At 41.4% G+C, this 20,379-nt stretch overlaps 1 protein-coding gene across 1 annotated transcript; it reads right to left on the bottom strand.

Annotated features, from left to right (window-relative positions):
* Positions 1-106: 106 nt before the first annotated feature.
* Positions 107-18,660, bottom strand: SLC39A10 (solute carrier family 39 member 10). The gene is made up of 9 exons (XM_054380742.1): positions 17,878-18,660; positions 16,682-16,883; positions 11,628-11,797; positions 10,292-10,510; positions 9,238-9,358; positions 7,573-7,941; positions 6,054-6,134; positions 4,766-4,956; positions 107-3,255 (listed from the first exon to the last, which is right to left on the bottom strand). Exons 1-9 carry the CDS (start codon positions 18,655-18,657, stop codon positions 3,097-3,099), a joined length of 2,292 nt encoding a protein of 763 aa, XP_054236717.1. The 5' UTR covers positions 18,658-18,660; the 3' UTR covers positions 107-3,096.
* Positions 18,661-20,379: the final 1,719 nt, after the last annotated feature.

Below are 20,379 nucleotides of genomic sequence, written 5' to 3'. Positions count from 1 at the left end.
ATGAGTCTGTCTGCAGTGTTGCATTTGTGCCTTTCATGAGATCTGAAACAAAAAGGTGCACAATAAACCATTATATAAGAGCCGACAAAAATACCTGCTCCTTGAATTATTTTATTTTCTGAAGGTTCCTTATTCAGAAGGACCATACATAAAATGAACACAACACTGCTGACAATGAACAAGACAGCATTTGATCATTTCCTGCTTTATAAAATCTTAAAAAATTTAGTTGTAACAAAAAGACTGATAGCTCGCATGTATCTTATAGGACCATCATCACATTTTAAACCATAGACTCAACTGTTAACGGGGAGGGGAAAGAAAAGAAAAACCAACCCCAAATCACACTGCATCTAGCAACTACAATATTTTCTAAGCATAATCACAGCGGATTGAGTGCAATGTGATCAACATCAAAATTCATATGGGATGTCACACAGTGACAGCATCGTTATATACAAGTAACATTGATGCCCTCCAACAACTACGAGTTAACCGAGACTCTGGGGTCAAGCAGGATGGAATGTTGAAGCCAAGTAGAAATGTAGTGGAATTCAGATTGTCTGTAATATGACTCAGAACTGTCTATTAGCATCATTTGGAATTAAATACTGGTGAAACAAAGCGATAGAGAAGTCACAGCTGTTACACTGCCCTTCATAACTTGTAATAAATACTAGAGAATAAAAGGAAACAGCCCCTACTTAAGGAACAAGACAGCACCTACCTTCAAGGACCATGTTTTTCCCTTGCCTGAAGATGGTCTTGGAAGGAAGTTAACTGTTTTCCTGCAGGCACTGTATTAACCTATAACCACATTCCAACTAATACAAAAGTAAATATACTACCTGAAATACAGAAATCTTCATTTGAGAAGAACAGAAAGGAAGTTTAAAAAAATGATTTGACAAATTAGCAGTTCAACCACACAGTGACCCCCTTATACTGGACAGAAGTAACAGAAAAGGAATACTAAGGGTCAGTTTAATACATAGGAAACAAAAGGGGTTTAAACTTGGATCCTCAGAAGGTATCCAGTGGATGAATTATCTTTGAAAATGGTACTCAGTGGCCCAAGATTGCCACAATGACAAAAGGTCACCCAGGATCTTTTTTTACACTGAGGAAATTCAGTAATCTGAAGCTAACAACAGTGCTGCTAGCTAATTTGGGTCAAACAGTAAACATGTTCACAGAAGAAAAGAAAGAAAAAAAAAAACTGAGTTCAGGGCATCACGTGGCTGCATGCCTGAACTCTGGGCTTCTGCCTTCTTCACTGAAGAAGCGGTGCCCGGCTCTGAACTGGACCCTTAATACTGTTTCTTGATACTGCATTAGGAAGAAATACTGGCAAGAACCAACAGGTATCTTTAAAATACACAAGCTGCTCTCAGTGGAAAATAAACTGACCCACAAAGGTCAGGGAAAAGATGAACTTGAAATGGAACGAAGATACCAACTGGCTCTCATCAAAGGTGTTAGGATCAGTGTTTAGCAGCTACACTGGCACCAAGCAGACTGAAACACACTTACGGCACAGTTAAAGTACACTTTCACCTGGCACACACAGGAAGGAGACAAACTGTATGCGGTCAAGAAGGCTGCCACCATGCTTAGGACTGGCACTACAGAATGCACTTGCACTCCTCACAGAATCACAGGCTTTCAAGGAGATGGGTACAAGAAGAACTAACTCCTGTCTGGTAATAGCTATATATCAGCACTAGGACAACTGATCCCGGCGAGTTAAGGCCCAAATGTCAGTCTATCTTTTACACATACCATGGATCTATCACAGCTGCTTTTTTAATAATCTATCTTAAATACCAAAATGTAAAAAAATATCATAGAAATTAACTCCTCTAATGGTGGAAGCAGAAATCTGCTTCCATACTCTCTGCTGCCAGAAACAGCTGGTGCTACACTGCCTGATTAGGGAAGCACTGTAGGAGCAGATGGTGATCTGCCGATACAGCACTATCAGTAACCCGCCAGTACTACGCACACAGAGCTCCTTCAGCCTCAGTGCCTGGGTCAGTAACTAGCATCCTGCACTTTGGATTGTTTGAACATGGAGAGAAGAAAACAACCCCAAGTTAAGTGTTCAGAAAAACTGGAGATATTCCCATACTGATTCTCTGTTCCAAGAGTTTGCACAAATTCACAGCCACAATTCTTCAGTAGTTTATATGCTGCAGGTGGCACTCAAATACATGTTTAGTCTCTGTAAGAACCAGAAATAGCTCAGTAACTCCAATGCCAGGGATCTCCCCAAGCTAACACTAATTCTACTTGCATGCTGCATTTTCCTATGGCTATCAAGGAACAAACACCAGTCTTGGTCAGAAAGACATGCTCAGACTGCTCCTCGACAGAACCTGGCACTCTGCAGCAGAGACTGCAGCCACCTTCCCTCTTACACAAAGACTTATAACCATGGGGTGCAGCTTTAACACAGACTCACACAGCTTACACGGTGTGCAGGTTCTGGGGTTCTGTTTAAAAATGTAACTCAGCACAGTGAGTTCCAGCCATGTGCTGCTCTAAGATTTAATATTTCCAGTCATCACCACACAGAAGATTCAGCCCGGAATGCACATACACACACACAGAGAGCTATGTATGCATCCATATCCGTATATACGTATCTCCATACATAATTAAGACTTAGGTGGCACTAAAAGCTGACTCAGGCTCCTTTGCAGCGGTCTAAAGTTCAGCTGTAACCGTCTCTGGTTTCTATTCCAACATCCAAATGAAATGGTTATTTTTCCCAGCTGAGGAGATTATTCACTGCACTTACTCTTTCTCTAGCAAGCAGTGCTTCCTCTGTGGGACACTGAACTTGGCATTTTACTTCTCATAGTTAGCATTTCCTGTTGCTTACTTGAGTTTAAAAGTGATCTAAGTGATTTGGTTATCTCATCTGAACTGGAAATAAAGCAGAAGGTAACCCACACAGAAGTGAATCTCCTGTGCATGTGTAAGTAGTGCAAGCTGCTGCTTCTTCTCTGAGCAGTGTGCAGACAGTGACACAGTGCAGACTCAAAGCCATACAGTAACAGTATTGTAACCACAGTGATTACCAGAGTTAGGTCAAAACTGGATGTCAAGCACAATTTTATCTTCATAGAGAGCAATCAGCAGCATGATGGCAAATCCAAGAAGCAGGCCGAGGTTCTGAAGAATGAACTGCCCCACGGGACAGTAGCCATGCTCTTCATTATCTCCATCTCCATGAAGCATTTCTGGAAGCTAAAAGGAAAAATAATTGAGGAAAGTTATTTCACAGGATTCACCATCAAGAATAAATCCAGTGAGACTAATTAAAATTTGCCTAACGATGACATTTAATAAAAACACAATCCCATCACATATTTACAAAACAACTAAAAATGCCTTGCCTTTGGACTTTAAGTTTGTACTGGATCACACATCTACTTGAAGGTCCTCAAGATAAGGACCAATCCAACATTCTTCCAGTTCTGCTCTTTTGAGATCTTTTACTCAACTCAAATTGCCACACTCAGATAAACTTAACCAAAAGCTTTGAGTATTTCTACAGTAATTGCATTGCTATAAATACACCCTGAGTAACTCAGACAGTCATGTGTCACATTACATGCTTACACCATCGCTTACATGTCCCTTTTCAATAAGGGAATAAGAGCTACAAGTAATTCAAGAGACATTCTGTGTGAAGCTGTAAAGACATTCTGACAGCTCTGAATGTTCCTCACCTATGAAGAAAAGTCCAGTAGTACTGACAAATGCAACAAATGATCAATAAGTGGACTTGGAAGATGCAAAAGAAAAAAAAAAAAATCTTATGAAGTGCCTTACAAAACTACCCCTAGAGAAAGAAAATATTTCATAAAGAAATTAATTCCAAAAGCATGAGGTAAGCAAGGAAACTCCTTCAAGACACACTGAGTACAGAAAAAAATAACCCAGAACAAAATGGAAGCTTCAGCTGGGTCTCAGCACATTTACTGCTCTTTGTTAGACAGGCTACAGGAGCACGGTCAAATTTTTAATAAAGACACATATGGTCTTACATTACCATCTTCACAAAAGGACCCATAAAGCTGGCAGTTAATTTGACCTGCTGGGTATTGAAGTATCAGAGTATACTGGTGTGGAAAATGGTTATCAGCAGAGTAGGCAGCATCCCAGCCAGCACTGCACCAAAGAGTACATCACAACTGACTGTTAAGTCATTAAGAATTAATGAAGTCCTCAGCGAGTTGACACCCCTGCAGACTGCTGTGCATGGTGGCAGCAAGGATTTGTTGCAGAACTATTTTCCTTTCAACAACTCAGAGCTGTATTCAGTAAGGAATACAAAACCCAAAGAGAGAATTGTGCAAGAATTGCTGCTGCCAGTTCTCACCTTCACGTGCTTCGAATGGATTCTAGTTTCATAATCAACTCCTACAGAGATGTAATACTGCTGTCACAAAGCTAAAGCAGCTCTTAAGAGTATCAAGAATATATTCTGACATCTATTTCAAAACCGAAGAGCACAATGCTCTGTCTCTGTAACTACCAAGGCTTCTGGTCATGGACATGAAAAATCCCAAGAAGCTGTAAAACTTCACCACATCTCAGTACCCACAATGTTTAAAAGAGTGGCAGAAGAGAAACAGACATCTACTGTCTACAGCTACATTATGTGTTTTAACAAAGTTCTGTGGCAGATACCATGCCGAGTCCAAGCTGTATGCATAGAGGCAAAAATGAAACAGAATCACAACAGCCTTACCATGTCCACCAGTGCCACATAGAGGAACATGCCTGCAGTGACTGCAAAGATCCAGAGGGTGATGTTGTTGGCATACTGCCCCACAGCTGTGCCTATCAGCATGCCCACGTAGGCCATCATGGCAGACAGGAGGTTGTACACTATAGCTTGCTTCACTGTCATACCTGCTTTAAGAAGCACGGCAAAGTCACCTAAAGTGGAGGCAGAACACAAGGGTTTAGTGTCAGCACTTCTCAGGAGAGTAGGTACAGGCCTGTCAGACTGACCTTGGTGCTAGGTAAGGGCATGGAGCAGGCCATCCTGAGTGCCATCACACAGCACTTACAAGACAACCAGGAGATGAGGTCCAGTCAGCATGGGGTTATGAAGGGCAAGTCCTGTTTGACTAATTTGATCTCCTCCTACAACAAGGTGACCTGCCTAGTGGCTGAGGGAAGGACTGTGGACATTGTCTACCTGAACATTAGTAAAGCCTTTGACACTATTTCCCACAACATTTTCCTTCTGAAACTCCTGGCACAAGGTCTGGACAAGTGCCCTGTGCACTGGATGAAAAACTGGCTGATAGCTGGGCCTAAAGAGACTAGGTGAGCTCAGGACAGCACTGCTAAAATTGCTGATAGTAGGAAATATTCCATAAAGATCTGAATTTTCACCTTGCCATCAGCTCTGATAGGTTTACTCGCTTCAATCTGAATTCTTGTGGATATGAGGAGTGGAAGATGATAAGCAGTCATGAGGGTAATTAAGATAATATTCTGATGTCAGATATGCTAGAAATTCATTGTTTAATCTAGAATCAAAACAACTAACCTGTACAGTGTACCCACTTCTTCTACTAGGTTAATTCCATCATGGGAACCTTGCAAGTTATAAGCACACTGAGATACATATTCTCATGATCAGCTAACCCCAAGAAGAAATGCTTCAACTAGGGGGTAAAAAAATCCCCAAATCAATGGCACTGGCAACACTTCCTCCGAGCTCTACCCTAAAGAGCCACCCACACCTACTGGACTCAGTCCCACCAACATGTATGTCCTAAGGCAAAGCTTTAGAGCCCATTCAAAGGTGTCACAGAGGTGCTGTGAGCAGAGAGCTGCTGGTATCCCCTTGCATTAACATCCTCATGACATGCTCAGGAGCAATATTGCTCCATTACTCTCTGAAGCTCTGGCTCTCCCTTGCAGCACCTGCACTGCATTCTGCTTATCAGGAGCAGCATCTTTACCTCAAGACTTTGTACAGATAGAGGGACTGAACACATGGAGGTCACACAATTAGTTACCTAATTCATGGGGAAGCTCATGACAAAACACTGCTATAGATGTACTAATTCCTCCTGTCAGACCAGCACTAAAAGCAGCTCCTGGGGAAGGAAAAAGAAAAAGACTCAATTGATACTTTACTCAAGTCAGAAAATGTCATTAACAGACCTTCCAGAGCTGACACCCTTCTGCTCCAATGCACACTCAAACACTGTTTCATTATCTCTGTGTCCTGTCTGAATACAAACTGAAAATGCTGGAAGCATCTGGGATGTGTTACTGCTGCATGCTCTATATTACTTAAGAGAAAAATCCTGAGAGAGGAGAACACAACTGAGCAGAACAGAAAGGCAACCAGCTAATAAATAGCACTGGTTTTATATTTTTAGGAGCTCTCAGGTACGTCAGAACAGTTAAGAACATGAGAACAGTCTAGCCTTCTCCTTTCCAGGCTCAAAATCCAAATAATATTTAATCCATAACCTCTTCATTTCCTTTATGCTCCTTTGTAGAGCACACATCAGCAACATTAATAAGCCAGATGTGGAAAATGAGGAAAACATGGAAACAAACCTCTTTCAGTCACTTCTATGTAAGCTAATTTAATTCAGTCAGCTTTAAGTTCACACTTTAAGTAATTCTGAGATGAGAAAGCTGTCTGTGCTGTAGCAGAGAAACTCACAAGAAGAGCCTGCAGTTAGCAGGCAAAACATGCAAAACAAAGTAGAAAGATACAATCTGTGGATAGAGAGGAAACGTAACTTTCCTCTGGATTCCTCATAACTTGCTGTGGTAAAAAGATGAACATGGTTTTCTAAAATCTACATTTTCCCAAAGGATCAGCTGCTTGGGCTTGACACAGGACTGTTTGGACATGGAGTTTCAATACACTGAAGGTCTCAACACATGCCATGGCAATTCTTTTTGTCCTTAGAAGCCACTGCCTAAATGCCTGATCTGCTTAATGTGAAAATGAAGCAAAGTTATTTTTTATGGAATTCACTTTCTTTAGAAATTGTTTGGAGAGAGTGGAGAACCTGCAGCAGATTCTGTTAACTCCAGACCCTAGTAAGTAGCTTATCCTTCAAAAACGCATTTTCCTTCTGCTTTTACTATTCCAGTAACCTGCCTCATCATAGTACAGTCATTATTTGCAAGCACTGTATAATGCTACACATGAATAGCAACAGAAACAGATGCAGTATTATACACAAGTATCAGCATCAGTAAGACTGAAAGGCAAACACTAAGACCTAACAACAACAGCCTTACATATGCTCTGTTCATAGGGAGGGCTGTGTGCACCTAGCTTCATCTGGCAGATCGGTACTGTCACTGCTATCCACACAGTAATTCTGGTGGGAACAGTCACAGAACACCAACAACCTTTTAAGCTTTTGCTCTGAAGGAGGTTAAGCAACTCCAGTGACAGCAGGAGCTAACTGGAAGCCTTACCTGTGATCACTGCCAAGTAAAACATTACCAAAGTTACTCAAGGTAAGAAGAAACTGTTGAGAAAGACTCAGTGCTTTTGCTTACCGATTGCTAAGCCATCACTAAAGTTGTGAATGCCATCTCCCATAATTACCATCCAAGCAATATTAGCTATCCCAGTATCTTTCAGGTCTTTTCCAGAATGACAGTGGCCATGGGAATGATGGGAATGTTTGTGATGCCAGTGGTGACTGTGTTTTCTAGCTATCATTTTATCTTCGCCACGGCTGTCGTACTCTGAATCGTGCAGATCACGCTCTTGAGCGGCACGGGAGACATCGTTGTGTGAATGGTGCATATTGTGGTCCTCCTCTGCAGACAAGAAGTTTTTGGGAGGGGATTCCAGCTGGCCATCTAAATCAGTCAGTTCTGTTTCATTGAGTCGATCTTCAGATAAAACCGAGTCATCTGCTCCTACAGTGAAGGCACAGGGGCAGAAAGGTTCAGTCTCCTGTTATTTCTGAAGTAGTTATAAATAAACGCCACTGGCAATCTATGCTCCAAGAAACAAAAGCAAGTGGGGAAACAAGGCACTTCTGGACAATGATGCTACTAGCTCACAACAATCCCACAAAAATATTTCAGAGTCAAAAATAAGCAAAGAGTAAGTGAAATCAGGAAATCTGGCAGAGAGTATCTAAGCAGCAGACAGAGTTCTTGACAAATGGGCTCTTAAAGAGAATTTGGAAGTTGTGTAAAGAGAAACAGAATGGCTCAGTCGGGGTGGCAATGCCCTCCCTTTAGCATTCCCATTCAGCAGGGGCTGCCAGTGCCTGCAGTACCAGTGTTTTACTGGTCAGCAGAGTGCACCTGCAGAGGAGCAGTGTTACCAAACCAGTACCTACTCCATGCCACCAGAAGCAACATTCCTCTGATCGCTCATTAAGAGCAAATGGAGACATTTCAAATTTACGTAGCACCGTCCTCATGGCTCAAAGTCAGCATCCCAAATCCCATTTCGAGTTGAGTGCAGGAGGCCACATCCTAACTTTTCCCTCTACAAGCCACTCAGGATAACAAACATACAGCGTACATACAGCCTATGGACTCTTCATCAGCAAATCCACTTAGTGGCCATGCAGGCAGCAGAAAGGAAGGTTATGAAGCAAACCCTTCCCAATGGCATTCCTTCTCCATGAGCATTCCAACTGTCACAAAAGAACAGTATGTGAAAGTTGTTTGGGATATTTGATGGGGAATATTCAGACTCCTAGTTGTATTTATGAAAACAAACTAATTTTGTTTTGCCTTCTCAGCCAAACTGTAATTGGTCAGAAGCTGGAATCTTCAAAGTGAAGCAGACATCCCTGTTCAGGTTTTGTGTGTGTGTGTGTCTTTGTGTGCACATGTTCATTTTTGACCTGTTTTTTTGCCAGGGCTGAGTTAGTCTTGGCACAGCTTAGGACAAAAAACCAAACAAACACCTCAGAAACAAACAAACATAAAACCCCTGAAGAACCACAGGCACCCAAAACCTGACTACTTCAGAAGCTTGAGAACCATTTGTACAGCACATTAGGAAGTGTTCAGAGTGCTCTCAGGTCCAAGGAAAGCCAAATCAAAAAAATTTAATAGGGAAAGCTTATTAAGGCTTATTAACAATGATTTGCATAATAGCAACAAAACTGTACAAGAGGTTACATGCTGCAAGCCATGGGTTATGTGCCATTACCTTGAATCTCAAAGAACATTCTGGAAATAGATGCCTACCTGCAAGGGGTTGGAGCTGCAGCCAGTCTGTGTCTGGTCTGTTGTTTAACTTGTGATCAGAAAGTTTCCTTCCAATTGGTGATTCTTCGCTCTGTTTCTTCTTGCACCATTTCTGCTTACTCTGCAACAGAGAACATCTGCTTTGTAAAAGAACATCAAGGGAAATGAAAGAAATTGAAAAATCTGCAAAACAGACTTAAGTTACTCTTAGTATGCAGACAGATACTTCACTCCAGTAACAGGACGAGGATTGCTCTATTTGCCCACAAACACATCTCTGCAGTGTTTATTGTATCTGATGATTCTGCTCAAGAAAGCAGTAAGGACAGCTCCTCTGTTCAGTTCAGCTTCCATTTTTATACTCCTGCGACCTCCTTGCATTTTCCATTAGAGAAAAGCTTGCTAGCTTCCCATCTGTGGGGATCACAGATTGGTCAGAGCAGCCTAGCGGTGTTAAAGATTTAATCTAGAAGCAGCTATGTCCAATGGGACAGCTCTTCTCCCTATCAGAAGATCTAAGAAATGCCTCTTCCAACACAGAACATCACAAAACACCACCACTGTCCAAGGCAGTGAGTCTGACATGAAAACAGAGAAGCGTAACAGTTCCCACACTCACTTTGGGAGAAGCAGTTATAATTTCATCAAAGTAATTTTCTCCTCAAAGTGGAATGATGGAGGCAGAAGTCAGAAGCATATTTATGCTGGCTGTTGAAAGAACAAGGCTCTTTGGTGGCTTCAACTTTCACTGTGACACTCTCTGTGAAGTACTGGGCTCTGCTTTTATACCACCATTGTGAATATGACACCTAAAAATCCAATCATTTTCAGGGAAACCAGTTAAAATGTGACTGCTAATTTAGGGCAAGCAGGAGGGCTGCAGAGTTTAGCCCTTTCTGGTGGAAAAATGGAACAGCTCTGTTCTACTGGCACTGCCAGCTACTGCACAGAGGTACATGCCTGACAGTGGCCTGGCACACACTGCCAGCTCCTTGCAGCTGGCAGAGCACTTCAGGCAGCAGAGTTTACAACAGCAGACAGTTCTGGCACACACCTTTTGTTTGTTGTAATGTTTGTACATCCTTATGCAGTGTTCGATGATGAACAGAACATAAATGCCTCCCAGTGCCACAAGACCTTTCAGCACTGGATCATTTTCTTCTAGAAAGCCTTCAGCCTGTACTCCATGTCCGTGGGCATGTCGATGAGACCGCTTGTGTTCATGAACATGACCTTGGCCATGGTGGTGACTGTGGTTGTGGCCTCCATGAGACTGTTGGGAGAGAAGGTAACGACACACTGTGACCTCGTGCAATTGCAGTCAGGAGACTGAAATGGCTCTGAGCTCAGGTGACAAAATATGTAACCTTACTATGTAAGTGGCGTAAGGCAACTTTAAAAGTTGGCTTGTGGTTTGAGCTAGTTTTTATATACAAACACATTACCATAGAAGTTCTTCAAGAGACTCTTCCGTACCCTGGTCAATAAAAAACATTCCTCTGGGAAGTTCTTCAGGGGTCGGGGGAGTGGAATGGGAAGTAAATTTAACTTCAGCTTTTTTCTGTCACAATGCTGAACAGAATGAGACTAACACTGAGCAGTGTCACAAAGAACAACCATTTCTACACTCCCAGAAGCAACTAAACCTCCTGATTTTTTTGAACTACTACGGTCAATTACATTGTTTTTGTTAAGGAACACACATTTCTCTGAAACATGTCCAGAAAAGGGCCATGAGGAAGATCAGAGCGCCTCTCTTATGAGGACAGCCTGAGGGAGTTGGGGTTGTTCAGTTTGGAGAAAAAAAAGGCTCTGAAGAGATCTTATTGTGGGCTTCCAATATTTGAAGAGGGCCTACAGGAAAGATGGTGAGGGACTTTTTAGTGTGTTGGGTAGTGATAGGTAGGGGAAGTTGGGTAGTGATAGGACCAGGGGAATGGACCCAAGCTAGAGGGGAGCAGATTTAGATTAGACATTAGGAAGAAGTTCTTCACAATAAGGGTGGTGAGACACTGGAACAGATTGCCCAGGGAGGTGGTAGAAGCCTCATTCCTGGATGTTTATAAAGCCAGGATGGATGTGGCTCTGGGCAACCTGATCTAGTGGAAGGTGTCCCTGCCCATGGCAGGGGGGTTGGAACTAGATGATCCTTGAGGTCCTCTCCAACCCTGACAATTCTGTGATTCCTTTCTCTTTTTTTTTTTTTTTTTTTTTTTTAATTCTTTCTTCTTAACAGCATGTCTCAAACCCTGTTTCAGGATATCCCTCATAGTCAAGTCAATCTATATCAGCATCAGTGAACATTTCTTTGTTGACAATTTTCAAACAATGCTCTGAAAATTCTCTGTTCAGTTGCAGTTCAGAAAAAAAGGTAAGGACATGATACTTACATGTGGCAACAGATGGAGCAGTGCATCTCCACTCATTGTTCCTACAGCCAGAGCTACTAAGAAAGTTAGAAGAAATTTGAAGCACCATTGGTTAATGATGGGAACCAAGATCACACCTAGCAAGGAAAGCAGGCTAATGACGGTGATAGAGATGATACCACAAAACCAGGCTGTGGGAAGAAATGAATACAGAAAGGTTATCAGGACAGTACCTGTAAAACTTTTAAGACTGATTAATGACTTTCAACTATCTCTTAAGAAGGTGATTTTCCTTCAGCCTAAGTTGTGTGATTGTTTATTCTAAAGGTGCTGAAAAATAAGAAGGCAGTACTGAAGTCCACAGCAAAAATGACACAGGTTTATTCACAGGGGAGTACAAAATGGCAAAGACATCAGGAGACAGTCAGCTAATAAGAGCCTAGCAATTTTTCCCTGATTTTAAGCTGTGGCTGTAGCTGTGTAGCCTTTAATGAAACACTAAAAGCAAAAGACTATTTTAGAAGAAAAACATCTTCACTACTTAACTTTGTAGGCCTCTATCAGATTTAACATTTGCTTTTACATGATTCTGTTGCAGAACTTAACTGCAATCAGTATTTCTCTTCCACCATTCATTTTACCCAGACCTTTGAAACATACGTTTTTATTTATGAGAAGACTCAACCTTTGAGACAGGAACTTTATGCTCCAATACAAGCATGAAGAGCTGAATGCAACTTGCTACCAACAAGAAAGCAGTGTTCATTTTTTACGAGAACTTCTACTGCTGTCATTAGAAGAAAAAGTGATAATGAGATATGACACGATCAGCATACTCCCGTTCAGTCAGTGGACAAGGAGGAATCACACAAGAAACGGATCCTACAAGCAAAGGAACATGGCTCTAATACTCAGCACCTCACCCTAACAAAATATTTTTATTCTATTTTTTTCAAGTCATCAGCAACGCCAGGAATTAAAAACTCTTGGGGGTCTTTCCCCCCCTCTTTGCTTCTCTATCCCTTCTTGTTTCTTCCCAACACACACACTTCAAAGAAGAGCAAGTAAAAAGTGTTTAATTCCAAAAACACAGTGCAAAATGTTCACAGTCCCAGCGAGAGCAACAGTTAGTGCTCGTATTTTACAAACATTAACTGTGTGAGCTGGGATCTTTTGTGACCATGATTTCCTCAATCTCAACTTGTTCTTTAAGTTTTAGCCTAAATGCTTCAGTTTTCCGGGTTTGTTCCTAGCTTCATTCTTAATCAAAAACATCTACACAGTTTGCCCACTCTAATGGAAGTGAACAACTCCTGATTCAGTGTTCATGCATCAGCTGCATGACCTGACTTTCCTTGTGTCTCTGAAGGTCCACTCAGTTTTCACTGAGTGGAAGAAAACATCCTGTGGAATGGAGAGATGGGAGGAGATAGGATAAGTAAGTATGCTGGAGCTGCTTAGCTAATTGTATCTTTTATCAGTCAAATGTCCCAAGAATTCCATCTGTACCAAAAATGCTACTTGACAAGAGTGTGCCATTGGGAGTGTTGCTGCTGTGGGCCTGCTCTGGTTCTACACCAAAACTTATATCTGCTGTTTTCAATCTTATTTTGAGATAATTTATTCTTACAAAGTCTGCAGCTGTGCTCCCACAACAGTGCAGAAAAGGACTAATCCAATTCAAATGTAAAAGGCAGAAGGACACATGCTTCAGGAGAAACTGACTGGAAAAAGCTCTAGAACATACACAGCATACACTGGAATGCATATTGATACTGAGAAGAAAACAGACCTGGAGAGAGGGAAAAGACTGCCATCAGATGAGGAAATGGAAATCAGAGGTTGGAAAACAGGAATACAAAGGTAGGTCTAGAGTGGAAGCAGGACACGCTGACCAAAATACTGCCACTACACAGCTTTGATTCATTCCCGGAGCACTTCAGCCTTGTACTCTGGATTAACTGGAGCAGCATACATGGGCCTGTCATTCAACACTGAAACATGCAAATATGCACGGGTAGCCCAAATGAAAATTGCACAGCTGTTTGGGAGGACATTTGATCTCCACTCTGGACACAGACATTATAATGGTAAGTGCTAGGTTAGAAAAGACCAACAGCCTTACATGGAGAAAAATGAAAAGGAGATGATGCAAACTGGCTGAAGTTTCATATATCAGAGCACGGATTTGGCAAACACATCTCTGAAGGGCTGACATGCTCTTATGAATGATACAGGATCTAAACAGGGCACCACGATCAAAGATGAGGCATGTGAGATCTGCACAGGACTATGGAAACTGTGCATCTCTTAGACCTTGGCTGTCAGCTTCTGCCTCTGTTTAAACTCTTTAAAAAGGGTATGGCAACAAAAAGGTTGCTGTCAAGTCAAAGACTTAAAAAAGAAATGTATTATACACAAAAGCTGCATATGTCCCCACTCTTACACGTTTGTGCAAACACTCTTCATAGAACAAGCCTACTAAGGAACACTTAGGACAAAAGTCAATTGAGGGATTTCAAGTGTTCAAAACACTGCAGTATTATGAAGGTGAACTAATATGCCATGTTATGGCCACTGCAAGAGCTCTTAAAGTTAGAAAATATCTCAGTGGATAATACTCCTAGGAATACAGCATAAAGCCTGGTCAAGGGGGTACAGTTACTATGCCCTGGATTAGAAAATATTTCTGTGAAAAAAACAAGAGGGAGCGACCAATAATTCTTCAGTAAGGGACCTCTGTTCAAGCAGTGAGCAGCAAACAAAGCCAGCTGCTCGCACTGGGTTTAGAGAGCTCTCTGTAAAGTAAAACAGACTAAAAGAATAGTGAGGCTGGCTCCTTGGAAGGCTGGGAAGGGTAGCTCTCTACAGGCTTCACCGAGAAAGAAGCTAGCAGAAAGGCTCCATGATACAAAGCCTGCCTGGGTTAAGGGAACTGCTAAGCTCCAGGGAACGCTGGCATCTGTACAGGCAGACTCACAAGAGATACCTGATCTGAAATACTTTTAATCAGCACTTCTGACTGATCTCCACCTTTAAATGCATTGCTCACTGTTTATTTGTATCACTCGATCCAATAGCAGGGTGTACCTTCCCTGTTCAGGAGCCCTCAGCAATGACCATGGCCCGATGGACACTGTGAAAGCTCAGCTGTATCTATAAGCTCCTGAAAATCCTCTGCTAGATGTTATAGACCCTACAAAAAGAAAACCCAACAGGGCTTCCTAACATTTTGATCATCAATTAAGTAAATTACTTACCTTTAGAAAACTAAGACTAATGGAAACCTACAGATTAAATATCAGTCAATTAATGGCAGCAGCACTGCTCCTGTAAGTTTGAAAACTTTAATTAAAACTAAAGACAGTCACAGAAACCTTGTGTTTAAAAATACCTGCATCCTCCTAGCCTTGGCACATGTTTGAGACTAAAAATGCTTCCATTTGCTTGGGCAAGCACACATTCAGTTCAGTAGAATCCTCCAACCTGTGGGTTAAGTTACTCTGTGACTGGTATTTGTGCTACACCTCCCACAATCCACCTATACAACATTTGTTACTTTGTGGTTCATTTCCTTACTTCGGGGGGAAATGATTACATCAACTAAAGTTTCACTGTTGTTGAATACAACAGTATGTAGGGAATTGGTATGAAAAATGGTTTATCATTACCTAATCAAGTTGACCTGGATTAGAGGCTGTTCCTTCTTAGAGCCAAATCAGTAAGATAAACCCTATTTTTTTTTTTTTTTTTACAATTAACTGGCAAAGATGTTATACTCAAAATAACAGATGCCATAAAACAAATGCTCACAGGAAGCTTCACTAATTTTGCAAATTAAGGCTCTTAAAATGTTAAAGGCCTTCAAGATGAGTTACTCTCTAACTGGCTTACTCACTAGAGGAAAGAAAAGCACTCTTTTAAAAAGAGGCACTCACCTGTAGACACTTCCTGATTAAACTGGCTCAAAGCAGGTGCAACCTGACAGTGTTGGGTATGGTTTCAACACTGCAACTGGCAGAAAACACTGAGAGCTTCCCTAGAAACCCTCTTGGTATTAAGATGGGGTCAACTCTTCCTACAACAAGACTTCCCCACAAAACAACGTGCTGCCATATAAACCACACACGGTATTTAGTTTACAGCAGCCTGAACAGTTAACAACAGCAGCTGTGTCATTACGTTTATGCTTAACAAGGCATACACACAAAATTAAACCTGCCAACAGAGGATTTTGACCGAATACTTCTCATATGCAGTACAGAGCAGTTGACACTGGAAGCCAGGAAAGGCAAGTGTGGTCAAATACGGCAGCTGAAATGCTCTGATATCTTGCTTAAGTCTGGGTGTCAGCTCTAGAAACCTGCATCACTGATAGAATATAAAACCAGTAACAACTGTGATCTTATTTTGCACTGAATGAACTGTGATGAAGGTGCTATATGGATGAACAGATCCAGTCAAATTTATTATGAAAATTTGTGCCAAAGTAATACTGTAACTTTCCAACTCTGAGATAAGCCACATAGACACCTCAGGCACACTATGAGAAGAACCAACATAAAATATTTTAAATGATGGAAGTAATTCTATGTGTGGGTGGACTTGCTCATCTCTAGTCCTTCTGTCTCCAAAGATCCTCTACATTTGCCTATGACCTTAATGCAAAAGACTCCAACATCTAAAAGTGCGTGGGTAGAATCCAGGCCAAAATGCCTGGGCCACAGGCCCAATGATAGGATGCTCAGCCTCAATGAAGACACACACACAAAAAAAGATGAGAAACAAAAAGAAAAACAAGTAAGGCAAACATAAAAGCTGAAAATAATGAAAAAGGATAAAAAGGTACAAGAAAGAAAGGTGTGCCTGCCTGAGCCATGGTTCCTTAGGAGAAGCTATTGTACTACCAAGCAGGACGCTAAGTTGGAGCATGCCACCTCAAATTCCAGCTAATAAATACGTTCTCTTTCAACCACTTCTTTACAGCCAGTGTTAACTTGTACAACATTTTGAACTCCTAAGTTAGTATTTACAATCCAGAATCATTTTAGAGGATTTAGATGTTACACACCTACCTGATGCACCTGTTTTATCTTTGTTCTCAGTTGATGCATTTTTACTTTTCATAGAATCTTCAAGCTCATCATAATGGAGAATACAAAGTCTCCTCTCAATCTGGTACAGCAAAGCAGGACACATGTAGATAAACAACTCAGGAGATATTGGAGAGCTGGCTTCCAGACCATAGTGCCGTAGCAGCTGGGTAACATTTAAGCACTGCAAGCAAATTGTACAAATAAATTCAGTATGAAAGCAACTATTTCATCAAAACCTGTAGTTACAGAAAATTAGGCATGTGAGAACACAAACAGAAAGCACATATTGTGGCTCACAACTTTCCACCAGCGCTAGAAAACGTCTACGCTGACCCAAGTGGTTTATGAGGGGAAAGAAACAGTAAACTTACCTACACTACAAACTCAAGTCTCTAGACACTGATATAATTAGGGATAAAAGTCAATGAAAATTAGTTTCCATATTCTTTACCTTTACAGTATAAGGAATTAAGAAAGAGCAGCAGGCAAGGACTGCAAGAACACAAATCCAAACCAGGTTTTCTAACACTTATTACCTACCAACCTTCTGTGTTTGGAGGTTCAAACCTCAAGCTTGGCATTCACTCCATCCTGTCCTATCCTGACTTCTAGTTTAAAACCATGACATCAGTAAGTCCTGATTCTGTCGTTAATGCAAGGGGAAGAGGAAGTATATTTAAGGTCCTGGCAGAAATAATGAATGCTGAAGGGAGAAACAGAAGAGCTTACACCAAACACACTGTGACAGAAGATACATCTACACTACCTCACGGTCTCTTAGGACAAAGCAATTAGAAGCACGTTGAGAAGATAGAGGTGGTTAAGGAAGCAGTCTCTGTGCAGTTTCCAAAATGCTAATGACCTTCAAGTCTGAAAAAAAGTCCAAAAGGGTGTGTGGGAGGGAAGTATTCCTGAATACTGGAAAGAATCCACTTACAAACTTTAAGGATATCCTTTATACAGATAAATATGCAAGAAAAAAAGATCTCAGAGAAGATGGATGATGGGCAGAGAGAAATGAAAACCCATTCAGTAGGCTCAAAACTGAGGCAGTGACTTAGCACTTCCACTCCACTACCTGTATTACACAGCAGCCACAAACATAGCATCGCCTGTAGGGAATTCTTGTGCAACAACAGTGAAGTCACCTTACCGGTTCTCCGTGCCATACCCACCTCTTCCCGCTGACGCTCCTCCTCGCTGTGCTCCTTGCGACCCCGCGCTGAGAAGAGGGCATGCTTCCTCACACTGATCTGCTTGTGAGGTGCCTCGCGATTGCTGCCGTGGTGGTGGCCATCCTCGTGACTTAAACTGGAGCCTTGGTGTCCGTTACTACGAGAATGCCGTGTACCATTGTGGTCATGATGATGTAGACGAGGGTGGTGGTGATGGTGATGGTGACTCTGGTCATGAATGTGCTTGCCATCGTCTTTCACTGGTGGCACTACGGCGTCTCTCTCAGGGTCACACTTGTGATTTCTCTTGGCAGCTATACTGGTCGTGGTGCGGTTTTCTGAATCCGGGTGGCTGTGAGGATGGTTATGAGGGTGGGAACGTTTTCCTTCTTGGACTTCTAAAGCATATAAGTGAGAAACATGATCATGGCCAATGTCATTGTGATTTATCATCACTACTTTTACCTCTCCTAAGCCAAGGCTTAGTAACAGTTTTTCGAGGCCAAAAAAAGATAATCTTCCATTTTCACCATAACGATCAAAAATCTTTTCAATGTAGTATCTCTGTTCAGCTTCCGACGTCGAGTATTTACTTGGCATGGATTCTGTTCCTCCGCTCTGGGAATAGGATGCGTTTGGAATCTGATAGTCATTATGGTCGTGTTCGCGTTTCTCTCTATGACCATGGTCATGCCTACCTCCATGGCAGTGATTGCACTGATGGAAGATAAATGTCAGCAAACAAATGATGCAAAATTTTGTGTGCACGTGTACCTTCATCTCTGTTTCCTACAAGAAACATAAGGGGAAGCATTTGGGTGTAAAAGCAATCTCAACATCTCTACTACATGAGTATCGATCTGGCACTTAATTGTACCAACTGAATGACTCACAGATCTTTGCAGATACTGCTGTTAAAAGTATCCACTGCAGTCTTTTTACTACAGAATTGTATGTGTGTGCTTTGCTTATTGAGCAGCAAGATAGACTCTGGCTTTTGTTTGCATACATTTTCAGAGGCATTGATGCTTCTGATAACTTCTAATATTGACAATCTTGGTAAAACCCAAGTTACAAAAGAATAAAAGCTACCTGAAAACAACCATACTGTATTTTCTTATTTATGGGAATGACAGGCTGGTAATAGAGTTGAAAACACACCCATCATTTGTTCTATGTGCTGCTACAGTACCTCCAATAAACACACACACTGCACAATTCCCTATTTGCATAGTAATTAATGATTTGAAAAGAGGTAGTCATTAACTATCTTTAATGTATTGATTAAACATTCATATTTTTACTACTTACATGGTTCTATTGATTTCAAGGATCTGTGTGGATGTTAATGTAAAAATGAGGTTACATGGAAAGCATCTGTATATACAACTCAAAAGATACTATAAACATAACTCAAAAGATGAGTTGACCCAGAATGTTGACTCAACCTAGGTCAAGTCATGAACACCAATTTCTACAAAAGGTAGCATCTAGACAATGTGGTTTTCAGTTTAGTATGAAATGTGAGAAACTTCCTATTCAACATCAGGTAATAAAGAGGACCCCTGCAGAAGTCTGCTGCATTCTGAATTCAAAATTACTTCCTATTTCACAGCTGTATTTTTTGTTTACACCTGCTAGAACAAATAGCTATAAAACCCTGAATAATTACTATAAAAGAAACTTAAACAAAATAACAAGTCCAAATTTATGTAAAAATGATATCACATTAGAAAACTAAACACAAGCAAAGAACTGTAATTTATGACTTTCATTTTCTAGAGACTTCTCTCGGGTGGAGAATAACCTCTAAAACATGTGTTTTAGAAACAAATAAATAATAATTTAAACACTGCCAGTGTTTTCTAACAACACTTAATTTATTTGCCATGGTACCAAGGAGAACAAAGTGTGCAACATTTATAGCAGCTCTTACTAGGTACACGAAGGAGACACTCGAGCACTCCCATCAGCAAAGGGGTAGGCAACTAAAAGCAAGCAGCACAGAGCTCCCCAGTCAATCTGAAGAGTGGAGGGACTCTTTGGAAGACTAAATTGACTAAGACAGCCAAAGGAAAAACCTACAGAAGCAGAGCTTCTTATACCTAACTAGTTCAGTTTAGACTATGACTGAGGACATGAGAGCTCAGAGACAGAGTAAGGATAGAGCTCCATCGTGCTACCAAAACATTGCAGCAATAGCAAGGAAGTAAAGTAACAGGAAAGAGGTCAAGTGTGCTTTCATTGGATCATAGAACAGTTTTGGTTGGAAAAGAACTTTAACATCATCAAGTCCAACCATTCTCTAATCCTACCAAGGCTGGTGCTAAGCTCTGTCCCTCAGCACCACATCTCTGCCTCTCTGAAACACCTCCAGGGACAGGGATTCAATCACCTCCCTGGGGAGCCTGTTCCAGCCTTTGAGAACCTTTTCTGGGAAGAAATACCTTTTAATGTTCAACCTAAACCTCCCTTGGTGAAACTTGAGGCCATTTCCTCTTG

This window comes from Indicator indicator, chromosome 5 (genome assembly GCF_027791375.1).
Source record: "Indicator indicator isolate 239-I01 chromosome 5, UM_Iind_1.1, whole genome shotgun sequence".
In the NCBI taxonomy this organism is placed as follows: Eukaryota; Metazoa; Chordata; class Aves; order Piciformes; family Indicatoridae; genus Indicator; species Indicator indicator.
Note: the sequence above shows the minus strand (reverse complement) of the source record. Positions and strands in the feature narration are given on the sequence as shown.